At 33.8% G+C, this 13,906-nt stretch overlaps 1 protein-coding gene across 5 annotated transcripts; it reads left to right on the forward strand.

Annotated features, from left to right (window-relative positions):
* The first annotated feature begins 7,489 nt into the window (after positions 1 to 7,489).
* On the forward strand, positions 7,490 to 12,552 carry LOC107952795 (uncharacterized membrane protein YuiD). 5 transcript variants are annotated; one of them, XR_005930084.1, is made up of 7 exons: positions 7,615 to 7,716; positions 7,840 to 8,083; positions 9,593 to 9,749; positions 11,012 to 11,062; positions 11,168 to 11,260; positions 11,674 to 11,788; positions 12,247 to 12,552. XR_005930084.1 is itself a non-coding variant. In XM_041116989.1 (6 exons), exons 2-6 carry the CDS (start codon positions 7,920 to 7,922, stop codon positions 11,731 to 11,733), a joined length of 525 nt encoding a protein of 174 aa, XP_040972923.1. In that variant the 5' UTR covers positions 7,490 to 7,716; positions 7,840 to 7,919; the 3' UTR covers positions 11,734 to 12,012. The 5 variants fall into 5 exon arrangements, 3 of the variants coding, with proteins under 3 accessions (XP_040972923.1, XP_016743461.2, XP_016743462.2); XM_041116989.1 differs by lacking the exon at positions 12,247 to 12,552 and having other exon boundaries at positions 7,490 to 7,716; positions 11,674 to 12,012; XR_001698927.2 differs by having other exon boundaries at positions 7,618 to 8,083.
* The last annotated feature ends 1,354 nt before the right edge of the window (positions 12,553 to 13,906 follow it).

A 13,906-nucleotide genomic window follows, 5' to 3' on the forward strand; every position in this document is an offset into this window, starting at 1 on the left:
TAGATCCAATCCTAGACATGCATATACCCATTACCATACTTCAACCTTATGACTCGTCCATGGTCGCAATTAATTAACTAATTAAGTTTTATTTCTATTTAAACAGTTATCATATACTAGGCCCAAAACCCCTTACAAAGCCCAGACAAGTCTACATACATACATATGGCCCATTAGGCCCAAATCACATTCATATGGCCCATTAGGCCCAATCATATTCATAGTCATGCAATCGTATGACTTCTCATCACTTAATATCAAATTGCCAATTTCGCCTATTATGGGCCCTATGGCCTATCGGGCCCATTTAGCCCATTCTAGCCCAGTTGGCCAATACACAGCCCAAGTCCATGGAATCACCCGTGGGGCCTCTGATAACCTATCGGTTTCCCCCCTTACGAGTGTTTGCGCACTTGTAAGACTATTGTAGCCAAACTTTTGGCTTTTCGGCATTTCAAGATTTGTCGATCTACTATGTGTGTGCAGTGTATGTACACACCTGGTACTAAACGTGCTGCGATCTCCTTAGCCATAAACCTACAAACGATGTCACTTAACGATTAATCACACACTTATCAAATACGATCACCAAAACTGAAAATCTCACATTTGCCTTGCCTTGAATGGCAAGCCTTAACAGCCCTTCCTTAATCACTAATCTCGAATATTTCTTAAATCTGCATCAATCTTAATCATTAAGAACTAAACAACAAGTGACTCGCAATCATTTTAAGTCACTCTTAAATAATCCATGACCATTTGGCCAACCTTAACCAATAAAAGAGGAATACTTACCCAAAACCCCAAAACGTCTAAGGAGCAATTCGGCAGAAATCTGAAATCTGAGATTCGATACTAATCCCATAAGAATCGGCTAAAGTAGAAGGAGTAGTGGCGGCACAAAAGGTCTTCAGCTAATGAAGTATTCGACTTTTGAGATTTGTATGGTGAAAGGGGTTATTCGGCTCAAATAAGAATAAGAGAAGAAGGAATCGGCTAAAACCAAAGGTGAATCAAAAAAGAATTTGAGAAGAGAAAGAATGGAAAATCGGCAAGCAAGGAACAAGGAATTCAGCTTTTGAGCACTTAGAGAGAAAAATGTTTCGGCAACACAAAAAAATGAGGAATTCGGTTAAAGGAAGAGAAGCAATTTCGGTATTACCCTAGAATCCCCAAAATCTGCACTTATATATACTATAGCCGAATCTACTTATCCTCAAATTCCCTATTCGGCTCCACTTCTCTGCATCCCTCATCTCCTAACTTTTCTCCCTGATAACTCCTTAATCCCTTCCTTAAATTTCTTTTCTTATCTCTCTCTTCAAAGTTCACATCCAATGCCACTACTGGCCATTTATTGAGCAAAATATATCCTTCTTTTGAGCAAAGAGGGATTCGAACCCCAAACCTCCTTGTCATGATTGTGACGCCACCTCTAAGCCCCACATGTGACGCTACTTGCCACTCCAACACAACGCTCCTTGTGTCCAGTTCCTCATTTATTTATTTAAAACCCAAACTACTTACCATCAAGGTTCTTTTAATTATTAAATTATAATTTCCTTCACCCAAAGTTCGAACTCTAAACTTAACCAAGGCCTAATATGACATAAATAACACTTGACTAGGAATATTAAGCACACCTTTTATCAAAACCATCATAAAAAAAAGTTTGGAATTTTTGGGGCATTACACACTGAGTGTGCGAGATTATAATAACATTGGCTGAATAAATGGCACTATGTGTGCGACACCGATGTAAGTTCAGTTTAATGTAATGGCACTAAGTGTGCGATATAATTATATCTTTGGCTAATTAATTGGTACTAAGTGAGTGAGTTCGTTGAATGTTCAAGGATGATCGAATGAATTGGTGTTTTGAGCATTGAAGTGATAAATGTGATAAATAAGAACGCAATGGTACAGGTATGTACGAAACCTATGTGATTGATGATGTTAAGTATGAAATAGATGAAAAATTATGCAATCAAAGTGAGTATGATTATGATTAGTGAATATATGATCTATGTGAAAGTGAGATGTGGAGAGCAAGTTAACTATGATAAAATGAATTATATGAGAAAAGTGGAACTGTAAATGTGAATTGTCATATATGATTCAGGTACATGTGATTTATATATGAAATTCTAATATGAAATGTGAGTATGATTCAAATGATGATATGTGAAATATATGAGAAGAAACGATGTGTTATAAATATGCTCGTTATATGAAATTGTGGGCCTACATTTTGGACACAAGAATTATGAAAAATGGAATATGGTTGGAATGTGTGATTTGGTATGGTTATTCAGGTTTTGAAATGCATAAAAAAAGGAATTGATATATTTTTATGCAGAAAATGAAATAAATGACTATGTTTCGGTTGGTTATGTAATGAAATTGTGCAAGTTTAATTTATACGAATGATCTAATGGTTGTTATTTGAAATTGGAAGCATGGTTTGTATATTTACCGATAAATAAGCCTAATGAAATTTCTTAATGTGTCAATGTTGGATTATATAGGAAAAGTGGTTGAATATGTGTATGAAATTAACTAAATTTTGGCTTATTCAAGTTGAATTATATACATGACCTTGTGAAGATTTATTTGCTTATGGCTTACTAAGCTCTCGAAGTTTACTCTGTGTATTTCCTTTTTTTATAGAGTTTCAGGGACTTGCTCAGGTTGGAAGTTGTAGGAGATCTCATCACACTATCCGGTTATCATTTCGATAAATAAAAGTTTTGAGTTTTCGGTTATGTGGCATGTATAGGCTAATTTTGATATGGTTCAATTTGATTTGTATATATATAGCTACGTGAAAATGGCTTGTTAATGATGTTATTATGTGTGTTTATATATGGCCTAGTGAAATGGTCTTTTTGGTAAGGTTGTTAAGATCTAGAAATGCTTATAAATGTGACATGAATCATGTGTTCATAGTATAAATTAGGTACATGGAATTAGTATGTTTGAGTTGGAATTATGTATGGAAATGATTAATGATATTGAAGTATGAGTGAATGAATTTGGCATGTGATTTTGGTATGATTTGGTACAAAGACTAAACATGAAATTGGTTAATGATATTATGGAGTGGTTGATACATGTGTGGAATTGTTTTTGGTTGAAATGTTGCATACATGATGCTTGATTTTGGACCTGTAGGGAGGACCCAAATGGGTGGCAAATTGGCTTTTCAAATGGCCTATTTTTGTCCACACGGGCGTGTGTCTCAGCCGTGTGTCACACACGGCTTTGTTGCACGATTGTGTGTCCCCTAGGGTACCTTACAATTGTAAGTCAAGCCCAAACATGGCCAAAGCACACGGGCTTGTGGCTAGCTGTGTGGCCCAATTCAGGCTTAACCACAGCTAAGGCACACGGGCATGTCTTGTAGCAGTGTGAGCAAGTCAGTAGCTATACCCTATGTTGACACGGCTTAGACACACGGGCGCGTCTAAGGCCATGTGAGGCACACGGCCTGTTCACACGGGCGTGTGACCTTTGAAAATTTGAAAATTTTTATAAGTTCTAAAACTTTTATATGTTATTGAATTGATCCTGAAATCATGTTTTAAACTTCGTACGATCGTTTTAAGTTCACGTTGAATACGAATGATCTATTTTTTATTGAAATAGAAGGATATTTGATATTTGATGGTTCTGATCTGTGTTATGAGTCTGGTAATGCCTCTTAACCTATTCCAACAACGGTTACGGGTTAGGAGTGTTACACATACTGACTTGTACCACACGGCCGAAGACACGCCCGTGTGCCAGGCCATGTGAAATCTAAGGGAGGTTACTGACTTGGGTCACACAGCCAACCACACGCCCATGTGCCAGCCCGTGTGCCACACACGGCCAATAGACATGCCCATGTGTCTAAGTCATGTCAAAACTATAGGGTATATTGACTTTAATTCGAAGAGTACCCCAAGGGACACACGGCCATGTAACATGACTATGTTTCGCACATGGCTAAGACACACACCTGTGTCTTTGCCTGTGTGGACAAAAATAGGCCATTTGCATAGCCAATTTGCCACCCCACTCTCATGCACAAATAGTAACCAATTTGGCACCATTTCCATACACTTATGGGAAACCCAAAACATACCAAATTTACACACATAACATACCATCTATCATCAACCATTTAAACTACTCAATTCCACATTCAAAATATACCAAATCATTGTGTCAAAATCATCACAACTTGCATATACTCTATATTCACTAATTCATCATAATATCATCTATTTCATATCATAAAACTCATTATATCATCATCTCAAACCAAACCAAATCATAAAGTATTATATACATCACATATAATACTTACCCAACACATAATTCAAGCCAACTTAGATGGCTATACATACCACATTTAAAAGCCTATCAAGTCTCCAAAACATATCACAAAAATACTAGCCTATACATGTCATATACCATATATACAAGTTTTAAAAGTACCAACAATATGATTGATAGTGTGATGATGTTTCCCGATGATCCCCAAGTCTGAGCTAGCTTTGATTATCTATAAAACATGGACAAATAACACACAGTAAGCTTCAACGGATTACCCGTCCAAGCTAAATCCTTTTCTGCAACACATGCAGGATCTCAAGTCATGTAAGCCATGGTTTATCCACTGAATTTCCCTTTTTACTTCAACCGGGACATTTATCATTATATCATTATTATTGACATATTTCATGGATTTTCATGCCATCCTTATAACTAAATATCATGCATTCATAACACAGTAATTAGGCATATTAATAGTTTACTTAAAATTATCCGAACTTACCTGGTATTTGTCTCGGTTTCGTGTTTTGGTTATTCTGAAACCTTTCGTTTTCCTTGATCGACATCCGAAATTTGCTCCTCGAGGTCTATAACAATAAAAATGAATCATCAATACCTCACATTAATCTTTTTGAGCCTAAATTTTACCCCCAGACAAAAGGACCATTTTGCCCCTAACCTTTCACATTTTTACGATTTAGTCCCTAGGCTCGTATAATAAAATACATGCAATTTCTACCTCACCCAAGCCTAGCCGATTTTTCTTTCCTCTTACGGAAGCCCACATTTTTCCATTATTTCTCATCTTTCTACCCATTTTTACAACTTTTACAAAATGGTCCCTAAAACCATTTCCATGAAAAATAACTTAGTAAAAGTTGTTTACCATCTTTTAAACTTTCATATTCCTCTATAAACCATCAAAATACAAGTATCTCATGCATGGGTAAATTTTAAAACATGAACCCTAGCATGAAATATGGGTAGAAATAGAGAGAGTAAGCTACCGGGATTTCAAAAATGCGAAGAACATTAAAAACGGGGCTTGGGAGCACTTACTATTGAGCTTGAAAATGTTGAAAACCCCAGCTATGGAGGGCTTGAGAAATTCGGCTGGATGAGGGAGAAGAATGGCTGATTTTTGCCTTCATTTTCCCATTTTATTTCATTAATTAGCCAAATGAGCCATTTCTTTAAAATTTTACCCATACATGCCCATTTTTGTCCAAAAACTTAGAATTTGGGTAAATTGCTCTTTAAGACATTCTAATTAATAAACTAAAGCAATTTCATACAAATTGCTTCTAGAATTCAAGTTTTGCAATTTATTCAATTTGGTCCTTATTTTCCAATTGGACACCTTACTCATAGAATTTCCTCATGAAACTTTAACATATGCATATTTTCATATGCTAGACCTCATAATAATCATAAAATAAATATTTCAACATCGATTTTGTAGTCCCGAAACCACTGTTCCGACTGGGCCCTATTTTGGGATGTTACACAGAGGTGCTTTGTCATGACATCTAGCTGAATTACTTGATTTCTTGAACCTATAAGTGGTGTCGCGACATGGAAGGTCTGTGTAGCGATACCGGCTCTTTTTTGACCTCTCTTCTTGAATTTCAAAGTGTTCGAATTATTTTCTTAGTCAATTTAAATAAAATTAAACCCTAAACTACATATGAGTATATTGAAATACAATATTATACAAAAGTTTATCTTAGAAAAAAAAATCAAGTATTGTTGTCGGATTAATCCATTAGCTCCGAAAGTGTATACATGGATGTGCTCTTTATCGTGTTTCTGTCCGTATTGGTCCAGCATCCATCATGCCACTCCACCTTATTTCATTTGTCCCGCTCCTTAAATTTGCTCTTTTGACCTACACTTATGACAACAAATACCTTTTTTGGTTCAAGATAATTAGAGATTTTTACAGATATCTCCAAACATTGTTTCTGTAATTTTTCCCTATTTCCCTCATTCTGTTGGTGACAACATTCAAAAATTTCAATATTTCTATTTTCTTTTTCATCATTTTTTTTCTTTTCTCCTTTTTTTCTTTTTCCTACCCTTATCTTCTTCATATTTCTTCTTCAGTCTTATTCATCTCCTAGTGTAAGGGCCAACTGTAACAAGAATTGACGTCAGGTTCTTGGGTTTTTTTTTCTTGGCTTTTTAAGAAAAAAACTAATTTTTGATATTTCCAGTTCTGGGTTTTCAACATTTTTCTTTGAATCAGTGTTTTTTTTTAATTTGTAAAAAACAAATCCCCACCCAAATCTTTTCCTTTTCATGATTTTCTTCAAATGAGTGTTAAATTGTGCTTTAGCCAGTAATTTTAAACACAGTGGTAGTAAACGTTGCTCTTTACAGACAGTGCAACATAGTTTGTCGTCAATATGATTTCATTTATTTTCACTATCAGTATTGCTTCCAATGCCGCTTTCAACGTTGGCAGTTGTTCGTTCCATTCGACGTTCTTAATCTCCATCTGTGATAACTGATCCTTAACCACTCAAATCGTGGAAATGGCTTGAAATTGAATGGCTTTGAAGCAAAAAGCCATAACTTACTAGATTGAGGGCAATAATCAAGTAGTATCTTGGACCTATACAACAACAACTAGACTTCCTGGAAGCACAATATGGCTATTGGTGGCAAGTTCGACGAGGAACCAGACCTTGATTCCCTTAAATACTCCAAAACCATAGGGAAATTTTCAATATTTTGGACCAAAGATTGGGAATTCCTCGTTGAAAGAAGAAAACATGGTTAGACAAGCAAGAAACAAGATCGGACAACAAAGCGACCAAGGTTTGGACAAGATCCACTTGTGTTAAGTCAACAGGGACCAAGAAAACGTCTAGAGATGGCGATCTTCTCCTCCTTAAAAAAGAGAATATAGTTGCAAGAATTTGCAATAAAACAAATGAAAATTTAAAAATATAAAGAATACCGAAGATTCTCAACTTTATTTTAGTCATTAGGTTATTATTTAAAAAGGAAAATGAAAATAAGGGAAAATTATTTAAAAAAAAGGTATAAAGAGGATGATATGTGGCACCATGTGAGTGGTCAGCGATGCCACATCAGTAAAAAAGTATAGTGATAGGTTTGAGTATCAATATAATAGAAGAAAAAAGTTCGATATCATTCTAGAACAAAAAAAAAAACTATAAATATCAATTTAGAGTAAATGAATAAATTTAAATACTAATTTTATATTTAACCCATATACCAATTTTATATTTATCCCAATCCAAGCCCTACACCGGTTAAGAGAGTTAGAAGAAAAAAAAAAAGCGACAAACCCGAAGTTAAAAACAGTAATCATTTCTTCGTTTCTTCTCCACTAATCCACCTTCAATCCCAATAAACAATACAGTAAGCGCCAAAATACACCAGCCCTGAAGTGGGCCTATTCTTGTTGAGGAACAATCGTTGCACCTTCTCCTCCTTCTCATTTCGCTGCTAATTCGCTGAATCGTTGTTGCCTTTGGTTGCCAGGCTTTGACAAATCCAGATCAACCAGACTTCCTCACACTCAGAGATCCAAAGCTTTTATTGAAGGCAAGTTAAAAAAGGATATGAACGAGGTGATGATGGCAGCGGATTCGAGCTCGCTGAGAGGAGATGGAGCGACATCATTTGCGTCGTCTCCGTCGTCGAATCTGCTTCCTAATAACCTCCCTCTCCTCACGGCCTTCCTCGCTTTCGCTCTCGCCCAGTTTCTCAAACTCTTTACCAATTGGTTCGTTCTTTCTTAATCTCTGTATTTCCCCTTTCTTCTTGCTCATTTTCTTGGGCATTTAATTAAATATACTAAATTCAATTAAATTCAAATTCCAGTTTTTGCAAGTTTGGCGAATCGTTACTTTATTGTTGTTTGAAGCGAAAGTTGGGAACTCGTATCTTGGAATATCATTGATTTTGGTTAGGGCTTTTGAGACACTTTAACCATCAATTGCTCATTAGAAAAACCCATAACTAGTTACCGTGAGAATTTAAAATAGAAATGTTGGTTTATTAGTTAATCAATTGCCCCTGACTGCTAAGAACTTGTTTAGCTCTAGTTAGGGAACCCTTGTTTTGATTCTTTTTTTGGTGACTTGTTTTATTTAATGTCTCATAGGGGCAGTTTTGATGATTGATCATTGGTGACTAAAATGTTTACCAACGTGCCTTATCTGGTTGCATTGTGAATAAGGGATCTGGTACTGTATTTCTAGCTTCTATAACTTCAATGGACTCCGATTCATTGAAAGCATATGATAATGGTTCCCTTAGTATTGTAATTATGGGTTTGAATTGAATTTCAAGGCAAGAATATACCTCATCTTATTTTTCCCTCGGTATTGTACTTACGTGTTTGAATTGAATTGTAAAGCAAGAATATGCTTCATCTCATTTTAAGCTCATCATATCTCACAATCTTGGTGGTCTAGGCTTAGAGGTTTTTCTTTACCCCCTTCATTTCAGTGTCTCTCCTATATATAAATTCCAAAAACTGCAGTTGCAACCTTATCAAAGGGCTCCCATGCTTGCTTTTCTTCCTTGTGTGCAAGTAAAGCCAGAGTCTTCATTTTTCAAGATGATAGATTCTCATGATATTTGCAATCTTGAAATTAGGAGTTAGGACCATTATAAGGTAGATATTTTCTTTCTAAAGTTTTCCACCCATGAAGGAACAAGTTGGATAGTAGGGCAGGTAGGTATTTCACACAAATAAATATTGTGGAAAACGAAGAGAAGTAAGGCTAGAGAAACTATTGAGTCTCCTTGCTGACAAGAGTTGTTAAACATGTGGGCAACATTAATAGCAAGGAATAACTTTAAAGGTATAGTGTCTCATTGTGGACATTTATGATATGAAGCCAGTAATGACCTTAGTAACTTTATATGAGAGACTTTGTAATAATTTAAAGCAGTCCTTCACCAAATCAAATATGATTGAGGACTTCACTTAAACAAAGACCCATGAGAGGACTCTAATGGGGAATCACTATACTGCCCTTGGAAGTAAAAGTTACAAATACATCCCTGGTTCTGGAAATTAAAGTTTGTTCTGTTTTAGCCTTTGGGTTTTACTTTTAAGTTTGTAGTGTATATGCATGGTTCTTTTTTTCTCCTGCATAGCTAGTATATTTATTCTTTTTTGATCATGAATGTACTAGATTTTTTTATTTTTGTTCTAATAGAAAGTTCAGTGGCTTGTGAATAGTAGCTCAAAATTTTGAACTTGTTTCTCCTAGATGCTCAGGTTTAAAGAAAGGAGATGGGATTCTAAGAGGATGATTGATTCAGGTGGGATGCCATCATCACACTCTGCAACTGTGACAGCTCTTGCAGTTGCTATAGGTTTGCAGGATGGAATGGGAGGACCGGCTTTTGCTATTGCAGTTGTTCTGGCATGTGTTGTATGTGCTTCCTAACTTTTCATTTCCTTGTTATGACATTCTCATGTACAACATTTATGAGAATATAGCCTTTTGCAATCTAATTCAGAAAAATAGTTAATGAAAAGAAACAGAGACAAACGTCTCTCTCACTTGAACCCTTTCACTCTTGTTGGCACAGGAATACTGCTGGTGGCAGTCCCTACTTTCAATTTTCTTTTCTCTCCCATTCCTTTTCCCTCTTATTGATGCCATGGCTATAGACCTCACCACTGCTGCCAGCATGTCCTTTAACAATGTTGATCTCTATGGTTTTTTCTCATTCTTCCAGAGAATCTTTGCTACACTTTGTCCTTCTCTTTCCTTTCTGTATTCAGCAGTCGCGTAGCAATTCTTCATTCTAACAAATTATAGTACATATCCTACGTCTTCTTGACACATTCTACAGCACTTTGTGGGTATTTATTTATTTATTTTGCAACATTTTTATTTTATTTTATCTTGTTTCCAAAAGATTTTAGTTTGTTCCAACTAGTTTGAGTGATAATGATGTTAAGAGATTGGTTTTTGATGTCTGTATCAAGTTGAGACTGATTCATAATTATTTTGGAAAGTAAATATTTGACAAGTATTTTTGTTCTGTAGTAAATTTTTGAATGAAACTGGATACGAAGTTCTGTTGTTAGCTAAATGAAATTGGATCTTAGCATGAAATAGCGGTTATATAAGTTCAGTGGTGAAGTGAGCCTTTATCCCAAATACCTATGGTTTTCTTTTAGCTTTTTAGGAGGCTTGGGATTCTTTTTAGCTGCTTAAAGAATATGCTTTCTAGAAAATCCGCTTAAAGTTATATTTTAGGAGGACGATTCAAGAGAAGTTTGTATATGCAGTAAATTATATCATAATTCTGGTAGATTTGAGTCTATTGTTGCTACTTTAGGTATTTGCTTCTTGCTTAGATGACTTAAAAACAGAGAATAGGAAAGCATGAAGACAAAACCTGATATTCAGCTTTATGCTATAAGGTTAGTGTTAAGTACCTCAATTTTCATATGCTCTGTGTTTGGAAGACCAACGTGGCCATGTTTTGGGAGAGCCTGAAATATGGAGTCAAGGTTTTTATCAAAATCTTTGTACTGCATTGACATTGATGCTCATTTTTTTTTTTTAATTCCCTGAACTTCTAATGTTAACTTGAAAATAGTTCTCAATAAAAAAATAATTTACATGCTTATTAGTTATTCATATGTGGAGTATGGTCAACGAGTTTCCAATCCATGCAGGTGATGTATGATGCATCTGGTGTCCGACTTCATGCTGGGCGTCAAGCTGAAGTAAGTCCTAATCTAGATGCATAGACTCAAAGTTTTTCACCTTTGAGCCACGTATATTCTGATGCCCGGGGACACTGTTCTGATATTTTCATTCCATTTTGGCAGTTGCTGAATCAAATTGTGTGTGAGTTCCCTCCTGAACACCCATTGTCTAGCGTGAGGCCCCTGCGTGAATTACTTGGACATACTCCACTCCAGGTCTGCTACTATTTATACTGCACAAGTAGTTAAAATAACCATTGCTTATTGGTTCCAAGTACTGCTTGTTACTTCATTAGTACTATGCCAATTCCTAGCATATGTATATTACTTTATATCCAATGCATTTGTAAGCCAAACATGTCATAGATGCCTTTGTGGGCAAGGCAAGAAGTTAAAAGTGCCGAAGATGGAGATAAGATAAATAACTTTATTTTTCTAAGATTCCTAATCAGAATAACTCAATAGTTTGAGAGATTAGTGCAACGTTTAAGTTTTGTTGCGTAATTGAGTAATAGTTGTAATATCAGATTTTTTTACCTAAATAAGGTGGTACTCGGCATTCTAATATCCAGGGAGATACAAGTCATTCAAGCATAGCATTGTAGTAACTAAAGTATATATATGTGCAGGTTGTCGCAGGTGCCTTACTAGGATTCATAGTTGCTTTTCTTATGCGAAATTCTGGTTAGGATGACGGTGTTACATAAAAAAGCAACATTGATTCATTTGCCTTTACGGTAACGGGTATTGAGTTTCTCTTGAAGTCCTTATAATTCTGAAGTTATCAAAAGTTATTTTTAGATGATCAAAATGACAACTCATTTCTGTTACTTTGGACTTCAACCGTATTTTGTATAATATCTTTCACAATATGTCGCCGACTGTTTATAATATACATGATACACATACTAGTTTGCATGTGCGATGCACAAATTTATTATATTAATAACAAATATATATTTAATAAATTAATATTAATATTAATTTTTGGATAGATACTATTGATATACACATAATATAATTTTGAAATTAAAACATAATATTTGATAAATCAAATAGAAAGAAATACTAAATGATTTAGTACATTTTTGTGCATGAATATTGTGTAAAAGATATGAAATTTTTATTTTGTTAATACAATAACTGATAAGAGGATTACAAAAGCATATAATCCTTAATACTTATTTTTTCTTTCAAACCAGATTGGATCGATTGGTCGGACTAGTTGGATCAGGAATTGATTAGGGTACCGGTCAAGAAAGGAGCTTTGAATCGGTTGACTTGGGAATTGGTATGGGTCGATCGAACCGAGTAAAAATTTAATTGAATTAGTTGAATCAAGCTTATTATTATTATTATTATTTAAATTTTTTTAATCAGATCAGTTGAATGGTCAAATTGATAAAATCAGCGAATTAATGATTTAATCGGTTCAATCATTGATCTGTTCAATCATTGATCTGGTTTAAAATATTGATTTCTTTTATCACATTTAGTATTAAGGTAAATGAATATTACATATTGAATTAGGTCAATATATTTAAGAAGCTTGTAAATCATTACACATGGTTTAAGCATCCTTGAACTATTATTGTACTTAAATAACCCACTATCTTATGAATTTTACTTATAAAAGTACTTAATTTTAATATTAAATTTAAAATGGTTTTAAGTTTAAACTATTATCTTAATTTCTTGTTGATGCAATATAAATTATATAAAATTTTAAAATTAATATAAAATTTAAAAGAGTAATTAGAATTTTCAAAATAGTGATTAAGTGTTATGTAAAGCATTTTCAAGAAATTTACAGAAAATATCTTGTTTTACTTTAAAAAAAATATTTTATTTTTATTTAATAAACTATTTTCATTAAATTTATATTAGCATAAGATGCAAATTAATTTAAAATTTTAAAATTATATTAAAATTAAAGGCTTTCATGAATAAAAGAGCTTATTTAACTAAAAAAATAGTATGGGGATTTGTTCAAATAAAGTATATTACTTTAAGGTTTTTTTAAAATATATTAGCCATTGTTATAAAATAAAAAGACAGAAAGTAAAGAGTAAAGAAAATAGGAGAGCAAAAGAGTGTATTTTATTGATCAATCGGAATTTTTACAAAGTTTTTACAAAGTCTCTATTTATAGACATAAGAATTATAAATGAAGTACATATCTACTTTTAATGACTATTAGAATTTAAAGTACATTAAAATTTGATCTTAATGGACATTCACTTAATAAGATATTCATAACACTCCTCTTTGGATGTCTATTAGTAGATAATGTGCTTCGTTAAAACCTTATTAAAAAAAATCTTGTGAGATAAAAACTTAATAAAGGAAAAAGTGTACAATCTTTTATTGCAAGCTGCCTCGTTAAAAACCTTTACTAGGAAAACTCAATGGGACAAAACTTTGGTTAAGGAAAAAAGAGTACAACACATATTTACCCCCTCATGAAAATATCACATAAATCTCATATTCTACGTATTCAATCTTGAATACTAGCTTTTCAAATGAGCATTTATATCACACCATTCTTTTGAAAGTCATGAGTGAGGGAAATTTTGGGAGAAGTATATTTTGATCTCTTTAAGAAGTTTCAACAATAATGATAGTCAACTTTAATTATTATTCTTCTATAAAAACACAAATAGGTATTTTGGATCATTTTATAATCCTCCTTCAACTATTATTCACTAAGTCAAATTTACCACATATGTTCAAATTATTTCAATTCATATAAATGAACAAGTTCCCGAGAATTTTAATATATTTCTAGGATTCTAAATCCTTCAATGATTTTAATATAAACTTTACTAAATAGTGATTCATAAAAGATTCTAACAACAACCA

The sequence above is a fragment of the Gossypium hirsutum genome, chromosome A07, assembly GCF_007990345.1.
Source record: "Gossypium hirsutum isolate 1008001.06 chromosome A07, Gossypium_hirsutum_v2.1, whole genome shotgun sequence".
Lineage (NCBI taxonomy): Eukaryota > Viridiplantae > Streptophyta > Magnoliopsida > Malvales > Malvaceae > Gossypium > Gossypium hirsutum.

Coding starts and splice junctions, on each gene's coding strand:
- LOC107952795 (XM_016887972.2), top strand. CDS start 7,920: ATGAACGAGGTGATGATGGCAGCGGATTCGAGCTCGCTGAGAGGAGAT. Junction 8,084..9,592: donor CTCAAACTCTTTACCAATTG/GTTCGTTCTTTC, acceptor CTAGATGCTCAG/GTTTAAAGAAAGGAGATGGG. Junction 9,750..9,909: donor CAGTTGTTCTGGCATGTGTT/GTATGTGCTTCC, acceptor TTGTTGGCACAG/GAATACTGCTGGTGGCAGTC.